Source organism: Oncorhynchus mykiss, chromosome 18, assembly GCF_013265735.2.
Source record: "Oncorhynchus mykiss isolate Arlee chromosome 18, USDA_OmykA_1.1, whole genome shotgun sequence".
Taxonomy (NCBI): Eukaryota; Metazoa; Chordata; class Actinopteri; order Salmoniformes; family Salmonidae; genus Oncorhynchus; species Oncorhynchus mykiss.
Window position 1 is genome coordinate 47,112,376 of NC_048582.1, and position 15,183 is coordinate 47,127,558.

General features: G+C 43.6%; 1 protein-coding gene across 4 annotated transcripts in view; it reads right to left on the bottom strand.

Annotated features, from left to right (window-relative positions):
• The window catches only part of trappc9 (trafficking protein particle complex 9), a 283,555-nt gene that overhangs the window by 254,915 nt on the left and 13,457 nt on the right, over positions 1–15,183 (bottom strand). For all 4 annotated transcript variants that reach the window (XM_036952949.1, XM_036952950.1, XM_036952948.1 and 1 more), the window contains one exon: positions 12,726–12,869. In XM_036952949.1, coding sequence (XP_036808844.1) covers positions 12,726–12,869 — 144 coding nt within the window. The remainder of the gene's footprint in view (positions 1–12,725; positions 12,870–15,183) is intronic.

Genomic DNA, 15,183 nt, shown 5'->3' on the forward strand with positions numbered 1-15,183 from the left:
ATACACACGGTGGTGCGAGTTTAGCGAAATACTTACACTTCTAGTTCCGACCGCGCAGCAATATCTACCAAGTAATAAAGAAATCCACAACAAAAACCTAAAAACACACACATCTAAGTAAAGAAATGGAATAAGAATATATAAATATATGGATGAGTAATGACAGAGCAGCAGAGACTAAGATGCAGTAGATGGTATAGAATACAGTATATACATATGAGAGTAATGCGAGATATGTAAACATTATTAGTGGCATTATTAAAGTGACTAGCGTTCCATTATTAAAGTGGACAATGATTTCAAGTTTGTATATTTCAATACTTATATATAGTAGGCTACTCTATCAATCAATCATTTGTTCCTGTCAACACACGACACGAGCCATTCATGATTTGAAATACAATCAAGCATTTTCCTTTTAAAATAAAGCAACCCTTGAATAATTAGCGCAAACAACAAATAAAACCGTTCTTTGCTGTAATAAAGGCTTTACAGAAAGAAAGAAACATTGCATAAGACTACCTGGTACATTTAGGATGTGTTTAGTGTCGTTTACATTGTTCCAAACGGTCAGGAAAATGACTTTGTAATGTAACAGCACCTGTTAGTCAGTTACAAAACGCTCGCAGTGCTGGCTCCCTACCTTCCTTACCTTCATCTCTAGTATTTTCCACAACTTGTTAAGTTTATTTGTCACGTCCTCCGCATCCATTTTGGTGTCACAAGTGTTTGGAGGTTGTTAATAGCAATTCATTGATGTGATTATGATATGCTATAGGTCAGGCCCTATAGGTCATGTGCATGCAATGCATAGGGTTGAGGGAATAAGGAATGTTTTTCATTAACAAAATTAGGAATTTCGGTTTAGGAAACTTTCAGTCAGAAATGGCTTTAATTATGTTGCAGGTTTAACAACATGGACAGCAAAGATAAACAATGTTGAAGTTCAGTAGTGGTCACTGCAGACAGAAAGAGAGAGAGACAGAGAGAGAGACGAGAGAGAGACAGACGAGAGAGAGACAAAAGAGAGAGAGACGAAAGAGACGAAAGAGAGAGACGAAAGAGAGACAGACAGAGAGAGACGAAAGAGACGAGAGAGAGACGAAAGAGAGACGAAAGAGAGAGACAGAGACAGAGACGAAAGAGAGACAGACAGAGAGACGAAAGAGAGACAGAGAGACGAAAGAGAGATAGAGAGAGAGACGAAAGAGACGAAAGAGAGACAGACGAAAGAGAGACAGACAGAGAGACGAAAGAGAGACGAAAGAGAGAGGAAAGAGAGAGACAGAGACGAAAGAGAGAGACGGAGACGAAAGAGAGAGACAGACGAAAGAGAGACAGACGAAAGAGAGACAGACGAAAGAGAGACAGACGAAAGAGAGACAGACAGAGACAGAGACGAAAGAGAGAGACAGAGACGAAAGAGAGACAGACAGAGACAGAGAGACAGAGAGAGAGAGCGAGACAAAGAGAGAGACAGCGGGTGCTTGTCAGTCACCTTTCTTTAACGCAGCAAGTCTGAGCACAATCAAATCAATTGCAGTCAAACACTAGTCATCTGTGTGTCATAATTATTTCATCAAACAGTGCGCTTACAAGCATCAGACAAGCTCAGTGGATATAGTTGATTTGATTAAAACACATAGAATGGGTTTATATTCGGAAAAATACACATTTAAAAATTTGGACGAATCGATTGGAACAGACGTGGTGGGCTCCCAAGTGGCGCAGAGGTCTAAGGCACTGCATCTCAGTGTTAGAGGCATCACTACAGACCCTGGTTCCATTCCAGGCTGTATCACAGCGGTCTAAGGCACTGCATCTCAGTGGTAGAGGCGTCACTAGCCCCTTGTTCGATTCCAGGCTGTATCACAGCGGTCTAAGTCACTGCATCTCAGTGGTAGAGGCGTCACTAGCTCCTGGATCGATTCCAGGCTGTGTCACATCCGGCTGTGATTGGGAGTCCCATAGGGCGGCGCACAATTGGCCCAGTGTCGTCCAGGTTTGGCCGGGGTAGGCCATGACTGTAAATAAGAATTTGTTCTTAACGGACTTGCCTCGTTAAATAGAAAATATTTAATTGAGGATAACACAAATAACCCAGCTCCAGGCCAGCCCTCTCTTCTTCCCCATCCTTCAGGTTTTAAGTCAGTAGCTGGATCAATAAAGATGTTTAGAGCCATGCTGTATCATCACTCAGCTTCGCTGCTTCAGTTGCATACAAACATGTCTCTATGAGTTACTCTGCTGGCCGGGTCTCACACCACAGGGGCGGGCTGAGAGAGATATATACATCTATACTCCAGCCAAGCTCCTGGATAGGCTACTTCTCAGTTCCCCACTACACACCCCTGCCTGGACAGCCACAACATATCACATTATGAGCCTGAGCAACAGAGCAGCACAGACAGAACCTACTGTGGTTCAGATCCAGGACTCACAGGCAAACATGTCCTTTAGACGGAGGTCGTTGAGGAGAGTACATCTGATAGACTGAAGAGCAGAGCAATGTCAGGAAACAGAACATCCATGACAGAATCACTTTACCACAACCTACATTTACATATTACCTCGACACCTGTGCCCCCGCACATTGTACCGGTACCCCCTGTATATAGCCTCGCTACTCTTATTGTATTGTTGCTCCTTAATTATTAATTCATGAATTACATTTTATTTATTACATTTTTACTTCAATTTATTTGAGGAAATACTTAACATTTTTTTCTTTAAAAAAATGGGCTTGTAAGTGAGGTCTACACCTGGAGAATTCGGCGCATGTGACAAATAACCTTTGATTTGATTTAAAATCTCAGTCAGGAGTGCCATTATTGAAAACATTGCTTTACATAAATGATTTATCTATCAACCTGTTTTTACAGAGAACATTCCTGGAACTTAGAAAGGTCCCCAAATGAAGGTTTTAAAGGGATATTAAAGCCCTCTTTATTACAAGGCACATTCAGTGTTGTGTGTTTGCAGTGTTGGGAAGTGGCTTAGTGATAATGGTTGAACAAACAGCATATAAAACAGCCTGGAGGTAGAGATGGACTTGTGCACGGCTTTGAGTATTGTTGCTGATCGTACATTTAGACCACAGCCGTCATGGTGGATGGTTACCTGCCTGCCTGTATCTCCCTGTTTACCTGCCTGGCTGTCTACCCCTCTCCCAGCCTGCCTGCCTGTATCTCCCCGTTTACCTGCCTGGCTGTCTACCCCTCTCCCAGCCTGCCTGCCTGTATCTCCCCGTTTACCTGCCTGGCTGTCTACCCCTCTCCCAGCTTGCCTGCCTGTATCTCCCCGTTTACCTGCCTGGCTGTCTACCCCTCTCCCAGCCTGCCTGCCTGCCCGTATCTCCCCGTTTACCTGCCTGTTCCTAAACCTGCATGGAATCTGTCTGTTGTTACATTTCAATTTAGTCAATTGTATTTGGAAGCCCAAGTAACGTAGTCTAACAGTAGAAACATGGAGAGTTGAAGGACAGACCGTGAAGGACAGACCGTGAAGGACAAAAACTCTGTATTGATTGTCCTTTTGGGATGATGTGAGGTAAACACCATGTTTGAAGAGTTCACTGCAGCATTACACAAACCTCCCCCTTCTCTCTCCGCCCCCCTCCCTCCCCCATTTCAGCAACCCCCCCCAACCCAAAATACAGCTGCTTTCAACTCCAGTACAATTCCTCTGGGGAATCGATTCAACTCACTTTCACTTGAAGATTTCCGAGAGCAGAATGTGACTAAATAAGTCAACATTAAAAAGGAAATTAAACATATTTGACATCAATTAGTATGTCAGTCCATCAGTCAGCAGACAGATAAATAAGCAATTAAATAAACAAAAGTATCAGCTTTGGAAGACTTGAGCCAAAACTAAATAATAGGAAATCAGATTTAAAATAAGCCCACATCAGTTAAATAGCCTGATCACATGATGTGCCGCTCCAAATTCTAAATACATAGTTAGAAAACGCAGTCAGACAAAAACATGTATTTTTCCATTTAACCTCCAGAAACATACATTATCAACCCCCGACCTGGTGGAGTCCAGAAACATACATTATCAACCCCCGACCTGGTGGAGTCCAGAAACATACATTATCAACCCCCGACCTGGTGGAGTCCAGAAACATACATTATCAACCCCCGACCTGGTGGAGTCCAGAAACATACATTATCAACCCCCGACCTGGTGGAGTCCAGAAACATACATTATCAACCCCCGACCTGGTGGAGTCCAGAAACATACATTATCAACCCCCGACCTGGTGGAGTCCAGAAACATACATTATCAACCCCCGACCTGGTGGAGTCCAGAAACATACATTATAACCCCCGACCTGGTGGACCTGGTGGAGTCCAGAAACATACATTATCAACCCCCGACCTTGTGGAGTCCAGAAACATACATTATCAACCCCCGACCTGGTGGACCTGGTGGAGTCCAGAAACAGAGTGGACAACCGGCAAGCCCATAAATAAACGCTGCCTCCTCCACTTTACTGCTCACATTGAGTAATGAACCACTGCATTGGTAGTGAGTCAATCCATTCTAGCATTTACTGGGCTCAGTGACACAGACTCCATAACAGAGGTAACATGTACTGGACTCAGTGACAGACTCCATAACAGGAGGTAACATGTACTGGGCTCAGTGACACAGACTCCATAACAGAGGTTAACATGTACTGGGCTCAGTGACACAGACTCCATAACAGAGGTAACATGTACTGGACTCAGTGACACAGACTCCATAACAGAGGTAACATGTACTGGGCTCAGTGACACAGACTCCATAACAGAGGTAACATGTACTGGACTCAGTGGCACAGATTCCATAACAGAGGTTAACATGTACTGGGCTCAGTGACACAGACTCCATAACAGAGGTAACATGTACTGGACTCAGTGACACAGACTCCATAACAGAGGTTAACATGTACTGGGCTCAGTGACACAGAGTCTATAACAGAGGTAACATGTACTGGACTCAGTGACACAGAGTCCATAACAGAGGTAACATGTACTGGGCTCAGTGACACAGAGTCCATAACAGAGGTTAACATGTACTGGGCTCAGTGACACAGACTCCATAACAGAGGTTAACATGTACTGGACTCAGTGACACAGACTCCATAACAGAGGTTAACATGTACTGGGCTCAGTGACACAGAGTCCATAACAGAGGTTAACAAAACATCTTCCCAGAGACATAAAGAGAAAACATTGTTTTCCTTTTGTCTTTTCAGCAAAAACACAGAACACACAACTTTAAATTAGGCCTAAAGCGGTGAACAGAGTACTTAAAACCCAAGTTGATATATTATTTAGTACGATCCCACAGAAATCAACTCATTAAGGAAAACAAGGTAAAACAGATCCAAGACTCAAATTCTACATTCATTCTTACGCAAGAGGTTCAACTTTGTTAAACTTTGAAAATGTCCTTAAATGACACCGATGTGACTATAATTTCTCAGTTCCTACGCTTGTTTTGAAGACAAACCCCTACATTTCCATCCAGACCAGCAACAGATCAATAGCCTATGGTGTGGTACTGAAGAGAGGACCCCTGGTGAGGACTTCAAAATGTTTTAACATTCTTAGTGAGGCCTCTTAACTGACTGACACTCTAGGGGGGGAGAAAAATAAAATATACATCCTGACAGTACAGTAGTAACAGTCTCAATTAAACGGAGGGAGATTCAGCCAACTGTCACTGAAGATGGACTGCCCTGCCATGTTGGATGTGATTGAAAGTGCTGACAGAATACAAACTGAAATGAATGTCAAATGAAATACGACAAATTGATTGATTTATTGTTTTGGGCACTTACAAGAAGTCAACTGCAATGACATTACTTACTGCATTCATATTGCGGGCGAAAAGCCTCATCTTTCAGTTAACCAGACTACAGTGCTAGAAAATGTCATGTGGGTGGGACACTGGCAAAAAGTGACAGACTTAGAAAATGTGTGTGTTTACTTCAGTGTGATGAGATGGAATGAGTGACTGGCCATCTTATGTGACTGAGTAGCTCGGGAAATCAGGGGGGGCTGAGTGCCAGGGGCTTTCAAACAACTCCATAAATAAGTAGCCCTTTAATTGCTATTTCTGCCCCGATAAAATGAATAATGTTGGTTGAAGCTTTAACAACTATTTCTAAAAATAGGTCTCATAATAAGCAATCTCTTACGACCCTTTCTCCACTCAATAAAGGTAAGAGCCTGCAAGTTCCTGGTCTGAATCGTAGTCTCAGAGCCACAACACACAGCCAACAAATAAAATATTGATAATAATCTCCTGTCCCTGATACAGTTGAACTACCCCCACTAGTGATGGGGTGGGGGGAGAGAGAGAAATCGATAGTTACAAATTGGGATATTACTTCTGACAATATATTGCGTCGTATTGTTTTGACAAAAATCGCAATATTATTTTTGAGCTAGTTAGCTGTCTGTACCTGCACCAGAACTCCAGTATTTTTCCTTCATAGCTTGTTCTCCATCTTCTTTTTAACTTGTTAAATGTAGCTAAATGTAATCGAAAATGTAATCCCCAAAAGGAATTATTTATAATGAGAGGGCCATAAAGAATAACCAGTAATGCTGCATACTCAAAGAAAGGTTCAAATATGACCTTTTGGCTTCCTTGAACTCGTTAGGAAATCGCCTTTCATCTCATATCAATCTTGTATCTATGACAGTGTTTTTTGTTTAAAATCTATGCTTAAATGGCTATAAATCCATCTCTGAATGTGCTACCGTGATGAAACCACTCTAGACTGGTGCACTAAGATGTAATGATTGCAGGCATGTGCTGTGTCAGTGGTTATGATGTACTGTAGGGTTCAGTCATGGACAGTCGGAAGAGCGAATGAAATGGCAGGACATCCCAGCTTCAAGTGGTTTCAGATTTCACATCCTACATCACACAGGCTGAGTAAAAAAATACTACTGTGTCCGTGGGAACCAGGGCTATCGCTCAATGCAAACCAATTCCATCCACAGTGTCAACAGATCGATTTATAAAAGTGATAGTTTCAGTCAGAACCGGTACCAGAAACATACAGGTCACCAAAACAGAGGAACTGTTCTAAAAATACAGTACATTTATATATGTATATATAAATATATTTATATTTATAGCCATTAAGCATAGATTTTAAACAAAAAACGCTATGTCATAGACATACAAGATTGATATGAGATGAAAGGCGATTTCCTAACGAGTTCGGGAAGCCAGAAAGGTCATATTTGAACCTTTCTTTGAGTATTCTACTGCCAATGTTTGTCTATGGCAATTGCATTGCTGTGTGCTTGATTTTATACACCTGTCAGGAAAGGGTGTGGCTGAAATAGCCAAATCCACTAATTTGAAGGGGTGTCCACATATTTTTGTATAATCCATCTCTGAATACATGTTAGAATCGCCTTCTTTCCGGGTAAATCTCTATTAGCTTTACACACCTTGATTGTGCAACACTTGGCCATTATCCTTTTTTTTATTATTCAAGCTTTCTTCTAGGATTTTGCCTGTGCTTAGCGCCATTCAGTTTCTTTTTTATCCTGAAAAACCTCCCAATCCTTAAAGATTACAAGCATACCCATAACATGATTTAGCCACCACTATGCTTGAAAATATGGAGCCTGGTATCTCTGTAGTGACTGGGTGTATTGATACACCATCCAAAGGGTAATTAATAACTTCACCATGCTCAAAGGGATATTCAATGTCTGCTTTTATTTATTTTTTTACCCATCTACCAACATCTCTCTTCTTTGAGGCATTGGAAAACCTCCCTGATCGTTGTGGTTGAATCTGTGTTTGAAATTCACTGCTGGACTGAGGGACCTTACAGATAAATTGTACAGAGATGAGGTAGTCATTCATAAATCATGGTAAACACCTATTGAACACAGAGTGAGTCCATGCACCTTATTACGTTAAGCACATTTTTACTCCTGAACTTTTTAGGCTTGCCGAAAACAAAAGGGTTGACTACTCAGCTTTTCATGTTTTATTCATTTGTAAAAATGTCTAAAAATACAACGTCGGTGGAATTATGGGGTATTGTATGTAGGCCAGTGACAAAAATCTAAATCCATTGTAAATTCAGGCTGTAACACAACAAGATGGGGAAAAGTCAAGGGGTGTGAACACTTTCTGAAGGCACGATAATATCGTATCGTGAGAACCCTGGCAATTCCCAGCCCTAAACCCCACACACTTTACTTCCTCCTTTCATCCCTTTCTCCCATGCTGTCCTGAAGCTTCTGTGATGCAACGAGAGGAAAGATGCCACTCTTTCTCTCCTCCTACCCCCCTACCCCTCCTCTCGCTCTCTCTCTTCACCCACTCCCAGGCAGGATGACACAGTGGTGACGTTAATGAGCTTGGCGTGATCACCTTTTCCTGAACCCCTCTCCCTTTTTCTCCTCGCCTAAGCCAGAGACATTAAGCAGTTACCTTCACTCCCTACAAAGGCCTAGCTTAAATAAAACATTTGAGTTATGTTTTTTAATGTCACCGATAGGGACTTGAAAAGGCACTACCACCTCAAGACAGACCTTTGAAAGTGCCGGGCTCTGAAATTCAAAGCTGTGACGTTTCCTTTCCCCCGGGAGCTTCTGCTGTGACATTAAACGGGAGGACAGCAACGTGCTGAACGGAGGAACTGGGGTCGATATTATTTTACAGGGGTTGACTTCTAAGACTTGAGTTGTGTTTACCGTCGGTCACATACCACGATGCTGAGGGACAGAACAAATTCCTTGGTTGTGCACCTGTGTAGACAAACAAGCCCCTCTCGAGCAGCCAAACCCCAGGGCTTCACCAGAGGACTCGTGTATCAAGGTGCGTGTGCACAAAAGAGATGCGCGCGACAGTTGTCCGTGCAAACGTGGGTAATTACACATTTTGAACTGGACAGAAAAGTGTGCGCGCATCTCCACGCAAATCTCAAATCATGCGTTCACACAACTTCTCGTGGTTGAGCGACTGTATGCAAACAAGTCGGCTATTGTTACTTTGGGGGAATGGAGGAGTTTGATGCACAAGAATTGTAATAATGGTCGGCTAATATAAATATTGGTCTAATGATAAAAGAGAATAATTTGCCATTGGTAAGAAGACCGCATAGCAGAATGTCATCTAATATGTTCATTTGACTTTTGTTTTATATTCCTAAGTCATAATCATATTGCAGGACATGTCTCTCCTTTTCTGACATGACTGGTTTATGTAGCATGTAGCATGTAGGTATTGCTGTTTGAGGCAGCATGTACAGGCTACAGTATTGCTGTTTGACAGAAGGCAGCATGTACAGTATTGCTGTTTGACAGAAGGCAGCATGTACAGTATTGCTGTTTGACAGAAGGCAGCATATACAGAATTGCTGTTTGACAGAAGGCAGCATGTACAGTATTGCTGTTTGACAGAAGACAGCATGTACAGTATTGCTGATTGACAGAAGGCAGCATGTACAGTATTGCTGATTGACAGAAGCGTGACATAATAGAGCCTGTGTCAACGATGCAGATGAAAACACAATCTACCGATAAAATAAGGGGAAAAAAACTATTTGCATTTTTCATAGAAGTCACTGCAACAAGAAAAAATTACATTCTGCCCACACCTCTACAGAAATGTGATCAGATTTGCCATTGCAATATATTTAAGAAACTATCATGGCCAGGTGGGGTTATAGGCAGAGTTATAGAGCTAGTTCACAACCCCTACAAATATAGTATGGCTCTGATTTATCAATTAAAACATGCATATTTTGTGTGTGACAGTTTGATCAATCCCAACAATTTGTTGCAAACGCAAATCCTAGAATCTCCATGTACACTAGATGTGTATTTGAAATGTACGCACGGTCGATAAATGACACCCCAGATCTGTGGATTAAAAGGCACAATCTGGGATATTTGAAAACGGTTATATTGTTTCCCCATCCTCATCTGTCAGCTTTATACCAAACCAAGTGGCGCTGGGTTGACACACATTTGTCAGCTTTATACCAAACCAAGTGGCGCTGGGTTGACACACATTTGTCAGCTTTATACCAAACCAAGTGGCGCTGGGTTGACACACAAAGTCAGGATTGTGACTTTCAAGGAAAAGGCTGTAGCTGCTGGGCCGAGACAGTCACGCTGTTCCTCTGAGCTGTGCTGCTGTGTGTTCTACAATAACTCCCCAGACACGCAACGAACACAGCGAGGGGCCGCGCCCCATTACTGCATGCTGGGAGAAGACGGCCTGCAATAACCCCCGCCGTGGGTGACATCACCACACTGCAGACAAACAGCTGGGGGGTGATAGAGAATAGCTGGAGGGAGGAAGAGGGAGAGAGGATGGGAAAGTGAGCGAGTCAAACAAAAAGAGAGAGAGAGAGAGGCGGGTGAGGAGAGAAGGCGTGGAAACGCAGTTTAGAGGGGAAAGATCTGTGCACGGCCCATTTCACAGTGTCTCTGCCAAAGCCACCATTGAGAAACTCACTGAGAACTATAGAGGTTTTAAGCTGTTCAAACAGTCACTCGAGCATGGAGTGAGGAGTCTGGTGGACGAGGTTTCAACTCGAGTGAGATCAGTGCACATGCTAGCTGAAATATAACAATGAAATATGTTCTGTCACTTTTTCTATGCTCAGCCTCACACACACAAAATGTCACAGATAGAAAAGCCTTATTTCTCAAATCATACGTCTGGAGGCATCACAGGCTGTAACTGCCCACTGTTAGCGTGACCGCCGCTGACACACGGTGGATGTATGACGGCCACAGGGATACAGCTGAGCTGCTGTTATTCCAGCAGGTTTACACAGAGAGGATGCTGGGTAGATGGGAACAAAGCCTCCCTCAGCGTAGCAACAGTCCCTCGCTGCTGCTGACATGGGCAAATATTTCATACTGTTGGCACTCTGCTCTCTCTCTGCTCTCTCTCTCTCTCTGCTCTCTCTCTCTCTCTGCTCTCTCTCTCTCTCTGCTCTCTCTCTCTCTCTGCTCTCTCTCTCTCTCTGCTCTCTGCTCTCTCTCTCTCTGCTCTCTCTCTCTTCTCTCTCTGCTCTCTCTCTCTGCTCTCTGCTCTCTCTGCTCTCTCTCGCTCTCTGCTCTCTCTCGCTCTCTGCTCTCTCTCTCTGCTCTCTCTCTCTGCTCTCTCTCTCTCTGCTCTCTCTCTCTCTGCTCTCTCTCTCTCTGCTCTCTCTCTCTCTGCTCTCTCTCTCTCTGCTCTCTCTCTGCTCTCTCTCTGCTCTCTCTCTCTGCTCTCTCTCATGCAACCTACTTGTTGTGTGTATGGACTGTTGTGTGTATGGACTGTTGTGTGTGTGGACTGTTGTGTGTAACTGACAGATGCACACACACAATACACATGTTAATATTTTTAAATGTATGTAAATTGTAAAGTCTAATGTATTTTTCGTTATGTGTCGGACTCCAGAGAGACGAGCTGTCTCCATTGGCGTCGTCCAATGGGGATACTAATCAACCAACATCTCTCCCTCTCTATCCACTATCTGTTCTCGCTCTCACTCTTCCTCCCTGTATCTCTACCTCCCCCTCTCCTTGGGTGAGTACCTATCTCCTGAGTCCAAATTAAGCCCACTGTCACCCAGCCACCAGCTGAGACTGGCTTGGTTGAGCATTACACACCATTACACCCACAGGCACAATGCTGGCTTCCCTAAAGAACATGCATGGTTGGCTGCGGTCAGGGGATGATTTCAGATGATCTCACATGATCAGTAGTATGAAATGGAGGTTTTTCAACTAATACTGACAAAAACATTTGACTATGTAATGTGTGTTATACCTAGAGTAGAGCTAGTCAGACATGTTTTATTTCCTTTCTGTTTTTAAGAGTTACTATTTGTATTCATTTTCCTTTCTATTCAGTACATGTCTCAGCCCTGGGGGGGGTTATATGATTTTGAATTATAAGACCCCTTGAAGTATAAAAAAAAAAAGAAAGAAAAATGATTTTATGGAAAATTGAATTTGGCCGTACTGCTAGAAGCCCGTAAAAAAACACACCGAATAATGATTCACCACATGGACAACAGATAGTCCCCCCAAAAAATTCAAAGGTAAGTTTGTTCTTTAGTGTCTGCCCTATATCAGAGAGATACAAGCATTATCAGGAAACCTTTGTTATATATTATTATTTATTTATTTATTTATTTATTTATTTAAACCCCTATTTTTGGCACTAAACAGTCTCATTATATTTCCAATAATTGTTTAAATTGGCACCAGGGAACCTTCAGATGAGTCTTATGAGGCCTGTAGCGTCCTAAAGCAAAACATGTATCTTGGGTGGTGAGAGTCTCACCTTTCTACAGAGGGGTCATATTGGTGTGTAGCCCAATCTGTTCAGACACTACAGACAGAAGTTGGCAGCCCGGCTAACTTCAGACGAGTCTCTGTCACTTTTCAAAAAATGCAAAAAAACAGATCTCCATCTTAAACTGACAGATTGTTAAAGGGATTTATGCTAATTAGATTACCGCAGGGTCGACTCTAGGGGGGTTTAGGGGTGCGACTTACAATGTTGAAACAGTGTCCACTCAAAGACACTGGAGAATGAGACCGTCTGGGTTTCGGTAGTCCTTTGAGCTAAAGGCTTGGGGAGCTAAATGTGTGTGTGTGTGTGTGTGTGTGTGTGTGTGTGTGTGTGTGTGTGTGTGTGTGTGTGTGTGTGTGTGTGTGTGTGTGTAGGCTGACCTTGGTCTGAGAGGAAGTCCAGCATGGTCTGGAGCAGAAAGGAGAGGTGGCGGACAGACAGGCCGGGGTTTCCCATACGACGGGATGCGTACACCAGCTCATGGAGCAGACGCATCTGTACCGCTGCCCAGCCTCGGTGGGAACCTGGAGGAGAGGAGATGATTTTAATGTCAAAATGTACATGTTCTACATTAACCATCCCAGCCCCTCTGAAAAGACACACATACAGAGGTCGGAGCAGAGGGCAGCCATACTACTGCACCGTTGGACCTGGTTTTAGGGATTCAATGCCTTGCTCAAGGGCACAACTGCAGGATATGGCACGCAGGATTTGATACCAGTAAGGGGGGGGGGGGGGTCATCCCAACATTCTCGTACAAGAACAACATGTGAGATTGTGAGCTGTGCCCGTTGGCTCAATGTTATTTGTGTTCTGCAGCAGAAATCTTAAGACAGGAGAGCGAGAAAGCATGAGCGCGAGAGAGAGAGAGAGAGAGAGAAAGCATGAGAGAGCGAGAGAAAGCATGAGAGAGAGAGAGAGAGAGAGAAATCATGAGAGAGAGAGAAAGCATGAGCGCGAGAGAGAGAGAGAGAAAGCATGAGAGAGCGAGAGAAAGCATGAGCACGAGAGAGAGAGAGAGAAATCATGAGAGAGAGAGAAAGCATGAGCACGAGAGAGAGAGAGAGAGAAAGCATGAGAGAGCGAGAGAAAGCATGAGAGAGAGAGAGAGAGAAATCATGAGAGAGAGAGAGAGAGAAGGAAAAAAGGATAGCCTACTCAGAGGTAAATAAGAATCAATTGCTCCCTGAGCAACACAGGATGCTTGTCCGTCATAAGTGTTCCCTCTACTGTTGGAGGATATTATTAATAAATATATATATTTTCTGTCATGTGCAAAAATCATATTAATGCAAATCTCGCCTAAGCCATTTCCTCCTCCTGTGGCGCCCACTAAGCAATCTATATATAGCAGCATCCACCTGTCTGTAACACCATGTGATGCTACCGCTGCTTATCTGAAGGGCACCAATACAGAGAAAGACACACTGTGGCTGCTGCTCTACCTCTTGTTCTCTGTCACTCTCTCTATGCATGGGAGCTCTGTATTAACTCCTTAACTGCTACACTGAACAAAAATAAAACGCAACATGTAAAGCGGTAGTCCCATGTTTCATGAGCTGAAATAAGAGATCCCAGAAATGTTTCTCTCAAATCTTGTGCACAAATTTGTTTACATCCCTGTTAGTGAACATTTCTCCTTTGCCAATATAATCCATCCACCTGACAGGTGTGGCATATGAAGTAGCTAAGTAAAAAGCATGATCATTACACAGGTGCACCTTGTGCTGGGGAAAATAAAAGGCCACTAAAATGTGCAGTTGTCAAACACCACAATGCCACAGATGTCTCAAGTTGAGGGAGCGGGCAATTGGCATGCTGACTGCAGGAATGCCCACCAGAGCTGTTACCAGAGAATTGAATGTTCATTTTTCTACCATAACACGACTCCAAAGTTAAGAGAATTTGGCAGCACGTCCAACCGGCCGCACAACAGCAGACGTGCAACCACGCGAGCCCAGGACCTCCACATCCAGCTTCTTCACTTACGGCATCGTCTGAAACCAGCCACCCGGACAGCTGATGAAACTGTGGGTTTGCACAACCGAATAATTGTTGCACCAACTGTCAGAAACGCTCAGGGAAGCTCATCTGCGTGCTCATCGTCCTCACCAGGTTCTTGACCTGACTGCAGTCAAATCCTAACCTTCCATCGCCACTGGCACGCTGGAGAAGTGTGGTCTTCATGGATGAACCCTGGTTTCAACTGTACCGGGCAGATGGCAGACAGCGTGTATGGCATTGTGTGGGCGAGTGGTTTGCTGATGTCAACGTTGTGAACAGTGCCCCATGGTGGCGGTGGAGTTATGGTATTGGCAGGCATAAGTTACGAACAACGAACACAATTACATTTTATTGATGGTAACTTGAATGCACAGCGATACCGTGACATGATCCTGAGACCCATTGTCGTGCCATTCATCCGCCACCATCACCTCATGTTTCAGCATGATAATGCACGGCCCCATGTTGCAAGGATCTGGACATAATTCCTGGAAGATGAAAATGTACAAGTTCTTCCATGGCCATGTTACCCATTGAGTATGTTGGGGATGCTGTGGATTGTGTACGACAGCGTGTTCCAGTTCCCGCCAATATCCAGTAACTTTTCACAGCCGTTGAAGAGGAGTGGGACAACATTACAAAGGCCACAATCCACAGCCTGATCAACTCTATGTGAAGGAGATGTGTAGCACTACATGAGGCAAACGGTGGTCACACTGACTGACTGGATACTGACTGGTTCTCTGATCCACACCCCTACTTTTTTAGTTTTAAGGCATCTGTGACCAACAGATGCATATCTGTATTCCCAATCGTGAAATCCATAGATTAGGG